The following is a 15736-nucleotide window of genomic DNA, read 5'->3' as shown; positions in this document are numbered from 1 at the left end:
ATGGCCATGAGGATGGAGAGCTCATCCCTCATCTTCTTTGCTCTGGAGCAGGCTGCTGTGTGGAGCCTAGGTCATCCCAACCCTGCTTCACTGCCTATTGGGGTCCTCAGGCTGTGTGGGGCCCACCCAGGTCTGCACAGGGGCAGGGACAGGCCAGGAAAGTGGCTGGAGCAGGATCAGGCAGAATGACCTTGTCTCGTTCTCATCCGTTTCCACGGCTGGAGCCAACTCACCGGCTGCTCAGGGAGCTCATGGAGCGCTGCAGGGAAGGGGGTAACCAGAACGGGGGCAGCTTCCTTCTTCTGACTTTGGGAAGGGAGGAGGCCATGAGGAGAGAATAACAGGAAACCACCCCTGGCTGGCACCAGCTGGGAAACAGGGTCTGGGACCCCCAGGGCTGCTTATTTTTTAGCACTTAGATCCTCACCCATCCGACAGCTCCAGGACCTGTGGCCTCAGAGGGAGGAGGCTGCGCATGGGATCCAGCAGCAACCTAAGCCCCCGGCTGGACCCAGGCCAGTGAGTGGGGTTCTCTGAGGGCACCCTGAGGCCAGTTCCCGTTCCCTCCACCCAGACTTGTAGGCACGAGAAGCCGCAGAGAGAGGACCAGAGGAGGAGTAGCCAGGCAGGGCCTACGTGCAGGTGTCCCTGCTGCCAGACCGGCCAGGCTGCTGCAGAGCCCTGGAAAGGCTTCCTGGAGGGAGCCTGGAGCAGTGCTGGTTGGGAGACTCTAGAATAGTGGGAGGTGCTGCCTGCTCTGTTCACAGAGGCAGCCACCAGCTGAGTGTGGCTCTGGGTATTTCAGTGTGGCCCATGCAGTAAGGAGCTAAGTTTCACTTGACTTCATTTGAGTTAAATCGCATTTAAACGGTGCCTGGTGGCAGCAGCGGCCCTGCTCAACCAAGTGGGCGGAGCTTGGCCCTGGATTGGGAAGGTCGGGTAAGGCTCCAGGTGGCTTGGGGTCAGTCTGCTGGCCCTTCCTGCGGGTCGTGCTGGTGGGAAGCATGTTTTCTGCTGGCCAAGGGATGGGGTGACGTGAGGCTGGAGGAATGCACCCCCCACCCCATGTTGTCCTCGAGTGGTTTCCTCCCTGCCCTCAACAGGGTTGGCAGGGAGGTGCTAGGTCACCCTTGGAACACAGGCTCAGCAGAGCACGACCTTTTCCATGAAAGGCCAGTGAAATCACATTCCAAACCTGACTGGTCACAACCAGGAAGCCAGCTGGGAGGGGATCAAGGGCCTGGGAAACCCTAGGGAGCTCCTTTATGTTAATGAGGTAATTTGAAAAGCACCTAAGGATAGGGGCTGGTTGTCAGGAGATTAGAGGTTAGAGCTTTCAGCCCCACACCGACGTCTGGGGAGGTGTGAGGGGCTGCAGGTGCCTCAACAGCCAATGGCTGATAATTTGATCACTCATCTCTCTGTAATGAAGCTTCCATAAAACCCCAAAAGGACTGGGTTAAGAGAGCTTCTTGGTTGGGGAACACACGGAGATTTAGGGAGAGTGGGTTGTGCTCAGAGGGCAGAGAAGTTCCATACCCCTTCCCACATACCTTGTCCTTTCCATCTCTTCTATCTGACTGTTTCTGAGTTCCTTTTATAATGTCCTTTTATAATAAATTAGTAATCTGGTAAGAAAACAGTTTCTTTGAGTTCTGTGAGCCACTCTGGCAAAATAATTGAGCACAAGGAGGGGCCTTTTTGGAACTTCTGATCTATAGCTGGCTGATCAGAAGCACAGGTGCAACTTGGACTTTGACTGGCATCTGAAGGCAAGGGGTGGGAAAATGTGTATGTGTCTGTGTGCATGTGTGCACGCACAGTCTAATGGGATCTGATGTTATCTCCAGGTAGATGGATTAAAAATTGAGTTAAAGTATAAAACACACAGCTGGTACCAGAAAATTGTGTCATGTGGGGAACTCCCCCCACCCCCCGGCCACATTTAGTGATCAGAAGTGTCAGAAATGAAGGTTAGTGCCAGAGTATAAGATACACAGGAGTGTGAGTTCTACACAATAACTAAAGGAACTGAAAGTAGAGTTGCACACCTGTATTCATGGTGTGTGCAAAAGTGTGTGTCTTAGTTGCTCAGAGATGTCCGAGTCTTTCAGACCCCATGGACGTTAGCCTGCCAGGCTTCTCTGTCCATGAAATTCTTCAGGCAAGAATACTGGAGAGGGTTTGCCATTCCCTTCTCTAGGGAATGTTCCCGACCCAGGTCTCCTGCACCACAGGCAGATTCTTTACTGTCTGAGCAACCTAAGAAGTCCCTGTGTGTTGGAAGTAACATAAATGTCCCATCGATGAGTGAATGGATAATCCAGATGTAGTGTGTGTTTGTGTATACAAACACATACATACATATACAATGGACTATCACTCAGCCTTTACAAAGGCTGACACATGCTACATCATGGAGGAACCTGGAAGATATGAGCCTGTCACAAAAGACAAATACTGCATGACTCCACTTCCATGAGTTTCCCAGAGGTGTCAGGTTTATAGAGACAGACTGGACTGCCATTCCCAGGGTCTGGGGAGGGAGACAGGGATATTCATTTGATGGGGCGGAGTTTTGGTCTGGGAAGATGAGAAAATTCTGGATAATGGGGATGACTGCAAAACGGTGTGAACATATTCAATGGCTGAGAAATGTGCACCCCAAAATGGTAAAGATAGTCAAGTTCAGGTTATGAGCGTCTCAACACGATAAAGCAAGCTGAAACATCTCTGAGAACTGAGGGGCAGGCCAACTTGCAGGAGCAGAAGTCAGCCTAAGATGGGTGTGCGGCCGACAGCCCGAGGCCTTGCCCGGGCGCACGCCCCGCCCACCTTCACCCCGGCCTCTCCGGCAGGGAACGCTCGCCCGCCACCAGGGGCCGCTGTGGCCCCAGCCCGCGCATGCTCGTGCACACCCCGCCCCGCGCACGCTCCGCCCGTCAGCAGCCAGGGGCCGCTGTGGCGCCCGCGCGCACCGCTTCCCGGCCCCCCCACTCGCCCCGCGCGTCCGGCCGCCCGCCCGAGCTGCTGCGCGGGTCGCCTCACTCCTCCCCAAGATGGCGGCCGCGGCACTGCTCAGGGGTGCGGCTCCAGGGTGCGGCGGCCCGGCCTGGAGCTGGCGGCTGCGCGCGGCCCCGAGGCGCCACCTGGCTCACAGTGGCTGCTGTCAGGACGCCGACTCCGCTAGCGGCGCAACATGGGCCTGCTTCCTGCTGGGCGAGCGTGCCCTAGTGCGCGTGCGCGGGCCGGACTCGGCGCCCTTTCTCCTAGGTCTGCTGACCAATGAGCTGCCGCTTCCGGGTCCTGCGGTTGGCGAGGCGTCAACTTCGGCCCGAGCGGGCTACGCCCACTTTCTCAACGTGCAGGGACGCACTCTCTATGACGTCATTCTCTACGGGTGAGAGCGTTTTGCAGGACTGGCCCCTGGGGTCGCGGTATCCCCCAGGGAAAGGGCAACTGGGAGCGGGCCTGAGAGGACTTGGTGGGTGGGCTGCTATGGTGGGCCCCCAGGGGAGAGGCAGACACTGGGGAGGGACGGACAGAAGGCAGAACTAACGACATCCAGGGGCGGGGTACCTAGGGGAAGACTACCACTAGCTCGGGGACGGACATCCCGGAAAGGACGTGAACGACAGGGCGTCCAGGGGAAGGGACATCTGGGAATCTGTGCACAGGGTGGGCCGAGGTGAGCCCCCAAGAGAGGGCACCTGAGGATGGAAGGAGCGCCCAGGGTAGGGCACTAGGAGACCCGCACAGCGGGCAGAGGGGTGAGTACCTGGGGGAAGGCAGCCGTAGGTGGGCTGGAGCCAGCTCCGAGGGATGGGCCGGCGACAGCGACTGTCGCCTGGGAGCACTTCGGCCTGGCCTCTGCTCACGCTCAAACCCACTGCACGGAAAAGCAGCCACACTGCAGGGAGCAACCTCCGTGCCACGGGCTTGTACCACTGCTTCCTGAGTTCTCTAGTGTCCACGCATTTCTCTCCCAGATCTCTCCGTATTCAGTGGTATTAGCGTTTGGTGTCCTGTAGAGCTTTCCGTTTTCACTTCCTTAGCTTTCTCAGACTTGGTTTCTCTAGAACCTCTTAACGCAGTTCCAGGCTGTTGCTCTCCCTGAGGCCGCCCGGAAAACACTCCTGTCCCTCTTCTGTGGTGGGTTTTTGTCTGCATCTTCCTAAGTACTTCTTGCCTGCTGGTAGAGTACATTCTTTAGTGGCTTCTTGAGAGGTAGGATACCTAAGCGGACTCCTTAACTTGTGTGTGTGTGTGTGAGTCAGTCCAGTCAGTCGTGTCGGACTCTCTGTGACCCCATGGACTCCTCTGTCCATATGATTCTCAAGGCAAGAATACTGGAGTGGATTGCCATTTCCTTCTCCATACCTGATAACTTGGCTGGTCTTAAAACTCCGCTGAAAATTGTCCCAGAAAACGTTGAAACCACAACCTGTTTTGCAGCTGCTAGCATTGTCAAGAAGCCTAGTGTTGTTTGATTTCTGAGCCTTTGTGTGTGACTGGTTTTTCTCTGAATTCTCGTAGGGGCTCATCTTCATCCTGATGTCTTGAAGTGTCATGATGATGTGTTGTATTTTGGGTCTTCTTTCATGTCATGTTGCTAGGCGCTTGGTGAGCTCTGTGACTCTGGAACAGGGATCAGTAAAATATGACCCTTGGGCAGATCCAACTCTCTGTTTCTGTAAGTAAAGTTTGACTGCAGTGCTACATGCCCATTTGTTTATATACTCTGTGGCTACTTTTGCTTTCCAATAGTAAAAGTATAATTAATAATGTAATAATGTGGTAGAGATTGTGTGGCCTCACACCTAAATTATTTTCAGTCTGGTCTTTTACAGAATACACGCGTGGTCCCTGCTCTGTGTCCCCTCTTTCAGAAATACCATTGTCATTATCTGCTTTATGTAATTATTATCTTCCCAGTCGTTGCTTAACCTCTTTTAAAAACTAGATTCTAGGATTATCTTAAGCCCTCCATGTCTGTTAACATTCAGTAGCCCCTGTAATGGTCATTTCAGTTTTTAATTTATCAGTGTTGTAATGATGTTTTGGTCCTTACATTTTCTTCCTTGAGTCTCCAGTCTGCCTTTATATCCTTCTGCCTTTGCATTCTTCCTATAATGAAGTTATATCCTGATAAGTCACTCTACAGTGTAAAAAATATATATTTTTCTGTTTCTAGTTCTTTTTTTTAGTCTTTAATTTTTTTCCTCTGGTTTGGCGTGTCTTTGCTTAGCTGCTGGGCCATCAGTTCTTGTCAGCAGGCATGCACGTGGCAGTTTTCTCTAGGCACTGTGTGTGCTGTGATCTGCACTGTGGAGGACTTTGCTTTTCTTTCTGTTTACTCCTGAGAGCGGGGTGTTGGTGTGCCACTTGCTACCTGTGCTGAGGGAATCGGAGTCCACCGTGATGATGTCCCCTGACCTTGGTTGCTCTTCTGAGATTCCAGCTCAGTCCTTTGTGGGGCGTGCAACTCCAGTGGGTGGGGTGGGGTCCTCATTCCATCAGAGAGAGACAGCCTGAATTAGTGGCCCCACTGGTGAGCAGTTGGAGGAGGGGAGACATGAGAGCTCCCCCTCAGACGGCTGCTCTTGGGCCTGGGGGCTGGGTGAACCATGCCCAGATTCCTCTCTCTCAGTTCCGCGCTGGGGCATGGGGTGCTGAGCCTTCTGGCCTCCCGCCCGACCCTGATGTTTCTACTGGGATATGTCTCGGGTCTGACGCCTGCTGCTGTTCATGAGACGTGCTCCTTCCCCTCCTGGTTGCTCTTGACCGTTTGCCTACATCTGATCGCACGAGGTCTGTTCTCTGAGGGAAGGGGACACGCTGGCAACTGGTGTCCCGCCTGGAAGCCTGCGGCCTTCCTGCTTTCTTCATGGTTGCTCTGCCTGGCATTTTCTCTGTGTCCTGTCTCCAGTTTTTCTTCCTTTTTGGCTGTGCTGTGCGGATTGTGGGATCTCAGTTCCATGACCAGGGACTGAACCTGGGCCACAGCAGTGCAAGTCCGGAATCCTAACCACTTAGGCCAGCAGGGAACGCCCTGGAATTTTTCATTGAAACTGTCATGCCTCTAGTTTCCCATCCTTGAGCTGTTCCTTCCTCCGTGCACCCTGATCTTGTTTCCCGAATGTAGCACCATCTCTCAGACAAAACTTTAGGTTTTGGTTTTTAAAGTAGACTCTTTAAGGGAGTGTCCTGGTGGCCTAGTGGTTAGGATTCCAGGCTTTCACTGCCACGGCCTGGCTTCAGTCCCTGGTTGGTGAGTTGAGATACTGCAAGCCATGTGGTGCAGCCAAAAATAAAAAAGGAAAGACTTTTTAGAGCAGTTCTAGGTTAATAGGAAAATTGAGAAGGCAGAGATTTCTCATATACTCTCTGCTCCCACACATGCATAACCTCCGCCATTATCAGCCTCTTCCTTCAAAGTAGTACAGCAGTTAGAATTGATGAGCCTATGTTGACATCAAAATTACCCAGAGTCCTTAGTTCACATTAGGGTTCACTCTTGGTGCTGGGCTTTCTATGAAATTGGACGAATATTTTTTAACGTGTGTACCACTGTAATATCATACAGAGTGGCTTCATTGTCCCTATCTGTCCTTTGTGCTTTACCCATTCACCCTCGTGACTCCTCACCACCACTGAGAGGATCTTTTTGGATCAGAAACTGTCTCCATAGTCTCCCTTTTTCCAGAGTGTCACATAGTTGGGATCACAGAGTATGCTGCCTTTTCAGACTGACTTCTTTCACTTAGTAATATACACTTAAGTTTTCTCCATGTCTTTTCAGGGCTTAATAGCTCATTTCTTTTAGGGTTGACTAATACTCTGTTGTTTGCATGTACCAGTTTATATATCCATTCATCTATCGAAGGACTTGCTGTTGCTTCCAGATTGTTGTGATTATGAATAAAGGTGCTATAAACATCTGTGTGCAGGTTTTCTGTGTAGAGGTTAGTTTTCAACTTCTTTAGGTAAATACCAGGGAGTGTGATTGTTAGACTGTAAGGTAAGACTACGTGTAGTTTTATAAGAAACCACCAAAGTGTCTTCCAAAGTGGCGGTATCATTTTGCATTCCCGCCAACAATAAGCAAACCCTTCCCATTTCTCCGTATCCTCACCAGCCTTGGGTGGTGTCATTGTTCTGGATTTTGATCATCCTGATAGGTGTGCAGTGGGGCTTGTTTTAATTTCCTCTTCCTGATGACAAATGACATGTAACATCATTTCGTATGCTGTTTGCCACCTGTATGTTTTCTTTGGGGAGAGGTCCAGATCTTTGGCCTATTTTTAATCAGACTGTCTCCTTATTGTTGAGTTTTCAGTGGTTGTGTATGTTCTGAGTGACAGTCCTTTGTCAGATGTGACTTTTCAGACCTTTTCTCCCAGTTGCGGCTTGACTCATCGGCTCAGCTGGGGCTTTGTGTTTTGAGGTCTTTCCTCATCCTGACCACGTGTTTGTTAAGTACTGGCTGTTAGAGGAGTCCTGCAGGTTTTGTGGGCTGGGCTGCTTGGCTTTTGGGGGACCTAGTCATGCCTCTGGGGGCCACTTCGGTAGGCTGAGGTCTGCTGCTCGCTCGTCTCCCTGCAGGCCGTTCCCCGGTGCTGATCTCAGTGGGACCGTGCTGAGCCTGGGCGCGGCTGGTTTCTGAGCAGTGTTCTCCATGTGTGCCTGGCAGAGGGAGGGTGGGACGTGGGGCTAGTGTACCTCTTCAGGTTCCGCCCGCCAGGCTGGCTGGTGAGGCTGCGGGTGCTCTCAGCCTCCTCTTCCGGCTGCTGTGGTTGTGCCCCCAGGATGGGCTGCCGGGCTGGGCACGGAAAACTGCGGGATGCTGAGGTACCTCTCAGAAGACACGAGTGACTTTTGGGGGGATGACCTAGGCAGTGTTTGGGGAATACTTACACTAAAGAGATTATTCAAAGATGAACTTTTTTCTGAAATGCATATTTGATTGGGCATCATGTATTTTATCTGGCAGCCCTACTCAGGGCCACTTCACTGTGTCTGGGGGTATCTACACTCAGGTGTGGCTGTTCCTGGCACTGAGTGGGCTGGCCCAGGGTTGCTCTCAGTGCCCAGCAGTGCCTAAGATGGCCCCACAGAGAATGTTCCAGCCCAAATCTGGGCTGTGCCTGCTGAGCAGAGGCTCACCACACATCACCGCTTCCCCTGCTGACCTGTCCCCCATTACTTAGCTGCAGCAGGGGCAGCAGATGGTCTGATTTGGGGTGGTGGGGCGCAGGGGTGCTTTGCAGCTTTGCTGGCCCTGAGGGGCTGAATGGCACAAGGCCATTTGCACAGGTAGCTCAGAAGAAAGATGCCTGAGCCCAGAACCTGTCTGCTCTCCACCCTGCTTCTCTTGAACCCTGTGGAACGCTGGCCCCGTGAGTGAGATGGGGCATCGGCCTGGGGCCTGACCACCCTGGCGCCCCGGTGGCCCCTTAACCAGCCCTGCCCAGGCCCTGCCCCTGCTGGGCCTTTGCCCTCCTTGGGCATGGTTCTACCTACTTCTCTCCCTCCTCCCCCTGGGGTTTACTTTGCCCCTGTGGCCTCACGTTCTGTCCACTCATGCCCATTTCTTCCTCTTGCCAGTATTTCATATTGTTTCTGTCTGCTTCCTTTATCAGAGACTTAAAAAATAGAAACATACCTACACATGGTTTAAAAACCTAATAAAGGCTTTTCATGAAAACTAACTGACTGCCCTTTCTCTTCTCACTGGCATGGACCCATGCTAGGAGAGGCAGCTCCTTTTTTAACTTTTTATTTTGAAATAATTATAGATTTATAGGAAGCCGCAAAAAAATGAGCAGGGAGGTCTCATATACCCTCACCCAGTTCCCTCAGTGGCAACATCTTGCCTCCAATAGTCCAGGGTCACATTTGGGGGCAGTGGTGGGGGGATGGGCCAGCCCCAGGGCGCACTCAGGTTCTTCCAGGTTTTCACGTGCTCGCTTGCATGCAGCTCTGATTTGATCACACATACAGACCTGGGTATCTTCGATGAAGACCGAGCTCTTCCGTCACCATCAGGCTCGCTTCTGCCCTCTGGGGCACACTGCTTTTCTCAGCCCCTCACCCCCACAGCCACTCCCCTGCTCACTCTCCATCTTTATGATCCTGTCATTTCAGGACTGTCACACTGACAGAGTCTTTTGAGATTAGGATTCACTCACCTCAATGCCCTTTGGATTCATCCATAGTCTCTTTTCCTTGCTTAGTAGTATTCCATCAAGGGACTGGACCATGGTTTGTTTAACCGTTCACCCACTGAAGGATATTTTGGTTTCATTTCTTGACTGTTAAGAAGAAAACTGCTTCTAATGTTCATGCCCAGGTTTTATATAAACACCTGGGGTGTTTTCTAGGATAAGTGCCCAGGAGTGCAATGACTAGATTGTGTGGTCGCTGCATGTTTAGTCTTATAAAGAACTGCAAACTATTTCCTGGAATGTGTATTCCATCTACATTCCCACCAGCAAGGTTGAATGATCCATCTTTTCTGTATCCTCGCTGCCTTGACTTGTTTTTATTTTAGCCATTCTGATAGTTGTGCCGTGGTATCTTGTGGTTTTAACTTGTCTTTGCGTCGTGATAAGTGACTTTGAACTTCTTTCCATGTGGTTATCTGGGGCAGCACCTTTGAACTCTTTTTTCTGGCAGTTTAATTCTATCTGTAAATGATCGTTTTCCCAGCCCTCAGCTGACCTCATTTTGACCTTCTTTGAGGACTGTTTGGCGGGGGAGGCGATGACCTGACTTGCTGTGGCAGCTTGCTCTTTTCCACTTTCTTCACATGCTTGTTCCTGTACTTACTTGGCCCTTGGCTGGTAGTTATGTGTGTGGACCTGACAGGGTTTGTGCTGTAGGGTGAAGCCACAGAAATCAGGGGACCAAGCAAGCTTCTTTTTTTTTAAAAAAGAAATTTTGTTTTAGGAATTCTCTGGTGGAATTCTCCTAAATTCTGGTGGAATTTAGGAATTCTCCGTTATCCACCGGTATCACAGTGGATAAGAAATCTGCCTGCCAGTGCAGGGGACATGGGTTTGATTCCCAGGTCCCGGAAGAGTCCACATGTCACGGAGCAGCTTAGCCCGTGCGCTGCAGCCACTGAAGCCCACACGCCTGGAGCTTGTCCTCCACAAGAGAAGCCCCTGCAGTGAGAAGCCATCACCGCAACCAGAGTGGCCCCCACTCGCCGCAACTAGAGAAAGCCCATGCATAGCAACAGAGACCCAGCACAGCCAAAAGCAAATAGAGAAATTTTAGTTCTGTTTGTTTTAAAAATACTTTCTTTGTTTATTTCTATTGTTTTGGCTGTGTTGGGCGTTAGTTGTGGCACGCAGGATTTTTTCTTAGGGTGCTTGGGCTCTTTGTCACAGAGCGTGGGCATCTCTCTAGTTGAGGCCTGCAGGCTCAGTAGTTGTGGCGATCTTAGTTTCCCAACCAGGGGTCGAAGTTGAGCCCCCTGCATTTGAGGGCAGCTTCTTAACCACTGGACCACCAGGCAAATCCCTCCCCCACCACCACCCCAGGCAAGCTTCTGTAGCTCTTTCCTTGGCTGGCGATTGACTTCTCCAGGGTAGCACTTAACCCTTTCGTGCCTGGGGAGAGGGTCAGAGGCACAGCTGATGGGTCCAAGCTGATGGCCTTTCTTTTTGATACATGCTCCTGAAGGTTTTACCCACTTCTCTGTCTCAGCTGCCATGCAGCCGTGGGTCCTTGCTCAAGCCACATCTGTAATCAGACTCTAGCCATGTACTCCTCTGGGCCCTAGACATCTCCACTTAGGGCCCCTCCATCACCTCTGACCGTGCGCTGGCCTGTCTGTGCTCCTCTGTCCGTACGGGCCCCACCATCCATTCTTCAGTGACGCCAGGATCTGGGGTCATTCCACTGGATGTGGGCTGCCTGGACTGGGAGTTAGGAAGGCTCTGGGACCCTGATCAGGTTGCAGGGCTTCCCTGGGGGAGGTGGGAAGTGGGCATGGGCTGAGTGTGGCCTCACCAGTCACCTCACCTGCGTCGGCTGCCTGCCAGCACCCTTCCTGAAGTCTGCTGTGTGCCCTGACTGAGGATCCTTGGCGTCTCGGTGCTTCTCAGGGCTGGAGGCGGCAGGTTCTGACTTCGGTGTGGCCGTCTGTGCCTGTTCACCTCACCCTGGCCACCGGACACCACTGTGGTCCCAAGGCCCTGCTTCGCACCTGTCGGGCCAAGGCCTGTCCTCCCCCGGCCGGACTGTCTCCTGTGGCTCCCTCCCTGGGTGGGGAGGGGTGCTGGGCAGCAGCGTCAGCTGGTCCGATTGGGCGGGTGCACTTGGGCGGCACAGGCACTTCCCTGGTGTGCCTGCCACCCCCGCCTCTCCCCGCAGGCTCCCTGAGCGCCCCGGTGAGCAGCCCACCTTCCTCCTGGAGTGCGACAGCTCAGCGCGCGATGCGCTGCAGACCCACCTCTTGCTGCACAAGATCCGGCGGAAGGTTACGGTGGAGCCGTGCCCCGAGCTGCGCGTGTGGGCCGTGCTGCCCCGAGCCCCGGGGGACGCTGGCGGGGCGGTGCCGCTGCGGAAGAAGGCCGAGTGTGCCGCCATCCTCACCCGTGATCCCCGGACTGCCTGCATGGGCTGGCGGCTCCTCTCCCAGGGTGAGGGTTCAGCCCTGGTGCCCGGGGGCCGACTTGGGGACCTCCAGGATTATCACCGGCACCGGTACCAGCAAGGTATGGACATGGGGTTGGACCTGGGGGGAGGTTAGGTTTGGGGGGCTGATGCTGGACAGGGAGGAGGGGCAGGGTGGGGCGGGAGGGGACAGGAGCTGTGACCTGGAGCTCCGGGAAAACTGCATGGTGAGTCCAGGCACTGGGAGGAGTCGGGATAGAGCAGAGCTCTGGGGTCAGGGGTAGGACCTTCCCTAGTGGGCAGTGTTGAGGGCCAGACCAAGATGCTCACCCAGAGACCAGAGCAGGGGCCGGAGTTGGGACCTGGAGGATGCAGAGGGCCAAAAATGGCAGGGCGCCTAGGAGGGACCCAGAAGACTGTGGGGGTCAGATGGTGGGACTCCTACGGGCCAGTATCCCTGGCCACCCTGCGTTGAGCCCCCAGCTCTGGAGGACACTTAAGACCTCACCAAGCCTCTCCCCACCTCTGCAGGTGTTCCCGAGGGTGTCCATGACCTGCCCCCAGGAGTAGCGCTGCCCCTGGAGTCCAACCTGGCCTTCATGAACGGCATCAGCTTCACCAAGGGCTGCTACATTGGCCAGGAGCTGACAGCTCGCACGCACCACATGGGTGTTATCCGAAAGCGCCTCTTCCCAGTACAGTTCTCAGGTGCCGTTCCTGGTGGAGGCATTGCCCCCGGCGCCCCTGTGCTCACCGAGGCAGGGCAGGCAGCCGGCAAGTACAGGGCAGGGCTGGGGGACGTGGGGCTGGCCCTGTTGCGGTCTGAGAAGATTAAGGGTCCTCTCCACATCAGAACCTCTGAGAGTGGCCTTGTGGCCCTCACTGCGTCTGTGCCAGACTGGTGGCCCACAGCCACCAAGTAGCCTCGGGTGCCCCTGCGCTCCTGTATGGGGCCTCATCTACTGCACCCTGTAGCCAGCCCCCACTTTCTTGGGTGACCCAGTTGAAAGAACACACCCTGGAAGGGTCCCCAAGCATTTGTGGGCCTCCCAAAGCTACTGACACGGCAGGAGATGCTCCTGCATGCAGCCCGGGTGTTCCCAGCCTATCATGCTTCCTGGGGACCGTCCTATGCCCAGGGTGGCTGTTCCTTCCTGGAAGCTTTATGGCTGGAGCATCAGGAACCCTCCTGAGGCCCGAGGGTGGGTAGAAGTGAGCCCTGCGCCTGCCTCTGTCCTGAGCAGTGCTACAGCTTCCACCAGACCCTGGGTGAGATTCCGAACCATATTGATCTGGAGGTGGTTCATCCATCAACCAAGGACAATGCTCCAGGACGCCTCCAGGCTGCCCACACCCTTCTGAGCCTGCTTGGGCAGGCTTGGGAAGGGAGCTGTCAGTGTCTGGGGTGGCTGAAGGGGCAAGTGGTCTCTGGGAATTGTCTTACCATGCTGACTGGGGGCATGCCTGGAGGTGGGAATCCTGTGGGCCAGGTGGAACGGCCGCGTCGGTGCGTAGAGGCACAGGCATTGCTCCCACCCACCCGAGTCCTCCCAAGCATGCCTGTGTGCTCAGGGGCACCAGCTGGGGGAGCCCCAGTGCCGTTTATACCACATCCCTGCAGCTTTGGCCCCACGGTGGCATGGGCAGTCCCGTCCTCCCCTCCACAGCCCTCCTGAGCTCAGGGTAGGGAGTGGCTGCCTTGGGACGGCAGTGCCCAGGGTGCAGAGACGAGCTTTTGCTTGCTGTACTTGCTGCTGTTTTCTGATGCAGTCACGTCTTCATAGTAAGAGGGTGACTTACTTACCCGTTTTAAACCACTGACTTTCATTTTCCCACTGCGATGTGAGTCTCGTGGGTACAGGGTGTCCCACCTGATGCCCCAGAGTGGCTATTAAAGTGCGACCCGCAACCAGCCCATGTGGAACTCTGGCTTCTTTCTTTCTTAAGTGTATTTATTTATTGTAAATGTTTATTGGAGTGTTGTTGGTTTACAGCGTTACATTAATTTCTACTGTACAGCAAGGTGAGTCAGTTCTTCATGTACCCAACTCTTTTTTAGATTGTTTTTCCCATGTAGGTCATTATGTAGTGTTGAGTAGAGTTCCCTGTTCTATACAGTAGATCCCTGTTAGTTGTGTCTTTTATATGTACTGGCGTGTATATGTCAATCCCAACTTCCCAATTTATCCGAACCCCCTTCCCCCCGCCCGGTAATCACAGGTTTGTTTTCTACGTCTGTGACTGTATTTCTGTTTTGTAAATAAGTTCATTTGTGCCATTTATTTTAGATTTCATGTATAATCTATGTCACATGATATTTGTCTTTGTCTGACTCACTTCGCTCAGTATGACAGTCTCTAGGCCCATCCCTGTTGCTGCAGATGGCATTATTTCATTCTTTTTTATGGCTGAGTAGTACTCCATCGTATATACGTACAGCATCTTTATCCATTCTTCTGTTGACGGACATTTAGGTTGCTTCCATGTCCTGGCAGTTATAAAGTAGTGTTGCGGTGGACATTGAGGGACATGTATCATTTCGAGTTACGGTTTTCTCTGGATATATGCCCAGGAGTAGGATTTCAGGATCATATGGGAGCTCTGTTTTTAGTTTTTTAAGGAACCCCCACACTCTTCTCCATAATGGTTGTACCAGTTTACATTCCCACCAACAGTGTAGGCAGGTTCCCATCTCTCTATACCCTCTCTTGCCCTACTGTTGATAGATTTTTTTGGTGAGAGCTATTCTGACCAGGGTGAGATGATACCTTCTTGTAGTTTTGATTTCCTTTTCTCTGATAATTAGTGATGCTGAGCATCTTTTCGTGTGCTTTTTGGCCATCTGTATGTCTTTTTTGATGGGGTTGTTTGTTTTTCTTCATATTGGGCTGCATGGGCTGTTTTTATGTCTTCTTTTTGTTTGTGGTTTCCTTTGCTGTGCAAAAGCCTTTAAGTTTAATTAGGCCCCATTTGTTTATTTTTATTTTCATTACTCTAGGAGGTAGATCAGAGAAGATCTTGCTGAGATCTATGTCAGAGTTTTACAGTGTCTGGCCTTATATTTAGGTCTTTAATCCATTTTGACTTAATTTTTGTGTTTGGTGTTAGGTAGTGTTCTAGTTTCATTCTTTTACACTGCACAGTTTCCCGGCGCCACGTATTGAGACTTTTCTCTGTTGTGCATTCCTGTCCCCGTTATCCTAGGTTAGATGGCCGTAGATGTTCGAGTTTTTCTCTGGACCTTCTGTCCTGCCCCACGAATCTCTGTTTCTGTTTTTGGGCCTCTTCCATGCTGTGTTTTGTTTTTGCCATGCCACATAGCTTTGTGTATCATCTGAAGTCAGGGAGCGTGATTCCTCCAGCTCCATTTTTCTTTCTCAGGATTGCTGTAGCTCTTTGGGGTCTTGTGTTTCCATACAAATTGTAAAATATTTTGTTCTCTTTCCATGAAAAATGCCATTGGTAATTTGACAGGGACTGCATTGAACCTGTGGATTGCTTTGGGTAGAATAGTCATTTTGACAACATTGATTCCTCCATCTAAGAATGTGGATATCTCTCCATCTGTTTGTGTCATCTTTGATTCCTTTCATCACTGTCTTACAGTGTTTTCTGAGTACAGATCTTTTGCCTCCTTAAGTAGGTTTATTCCTAGGTATGTTCTCTATTTTTATTTTTTTGATGTGATGATGAACGAGATTGTTCCATTTATTTCTTTCTGATCTTTCATTTTTAGTCTATAGGAATGCAAGAGATTTCTGTGTATTATTTTGTATCTTGTTACTTTACCAGAACGAGATTGTTCCATTTATTTCTTTCTGATCTTTCATTTTTAGTCTATAGGAATGCAAGAGATTTCTGTGTATTATTTTGTATCTTGTTACTTTACCAGAACGAGATTGTTCCATTTATTTCTTTCTGATCTTTCATTTTTAGTCTATAGGAATGCAAGAGATTTCTGTGTATTATTTTGTATCTTGTTACTTTACCAAATTCATTGATGAGCTTTAGTAGTTTTCTGGTAGTGTCTTTAGGATTTTCTGTGTACAGTATCATGTCATCTGCAAACAGTGACAGTTTTACTTTTTCTTTTCCAATTTGGATTCCT

At 51.8% G+C, this 15736-nt stretch overlaps 1 protein-coding gene across 2 annotated transcripts; it reads left to right on the top strand.

Moving 5' to 3' along the window:
• The first annotated feature begins 3028 nt into the window (after positions 1 to 3028).
• On the top strand, positions 3029 to 13552 carry IBA57 (iron-sulfur cluster assembly factor IBA57). 2 transcript variants are annotated; one of them, XM_061149680.1, is made up of 3 exons: positions 3029 to 3400; positions 11386 to 11729; positions 12160 to 13552. In XM_061149680.1, exons 1-3 carry the CDS (start codon positions 3060 to 3062, stop codon positions 12549 to 12551), a joined length of 1077 nt encoding a protein of 358 aa, XP_061005663.1. In that variant the 5' UTR covers positions 3029 to 3059; the 3' UTR covers positions 12552 to 13552. The 2 variants fall into 2 exon arrangements, with proteins under 2 accessions (XP_061005663.1, XP_061005664.1); XM_061149681.1 differs by lacking the exon at positions 3029 to 3400 and adding an exon at positions 3553 to 3770.
• Positions 13553 to 15736: the final 2184 nt, after the last annotated feature.

This window comes from Dama dama, chromosome 9 (genome assembly GCF_033118175.1).
Source record: "Dama dama isolate Ldn47 chromosome 9, ASM3311817v1, whole genome shotgun sequence".
NCBI lineage: Eukaryota > Metazoa > Chordata > Mammalia > Artiodactyla > Cervidae > Dama > Dama dama.
Note: the sequence above shows the minus strand (reverse complement) of the source record. Positions and strands in the feature narration are given on the sequence as shown.

What these genes read in the sequence shown, in the direction of transcription:
- IBA57 (XM_061149680.1), top strand. Translation starts at nt 3,060, where the DNA reads ATGGCGGCCGCGGCACTGCTCAGGGGTGCGGCTCCAGGGTGCGGCGGC. An exon ending in TATGACGTCATTCTCTACGG is followed by an intron (nt 3,401 to 11,385) that starts GTGAGAGCGTTT and finishes CTCTCCCCGCAG; the next exon opens with GCTCCCTGAGCGCCCCGGTG. An exon ending in CCGGCACCGGTACCAGCAAG is followed by an intron (nt 11,730 to 12,159) that starts GTATGGACATGG and finishes CCACCTCTGCAG; the next exon opens with GTGTTCCCGAGGGTGTCCAT.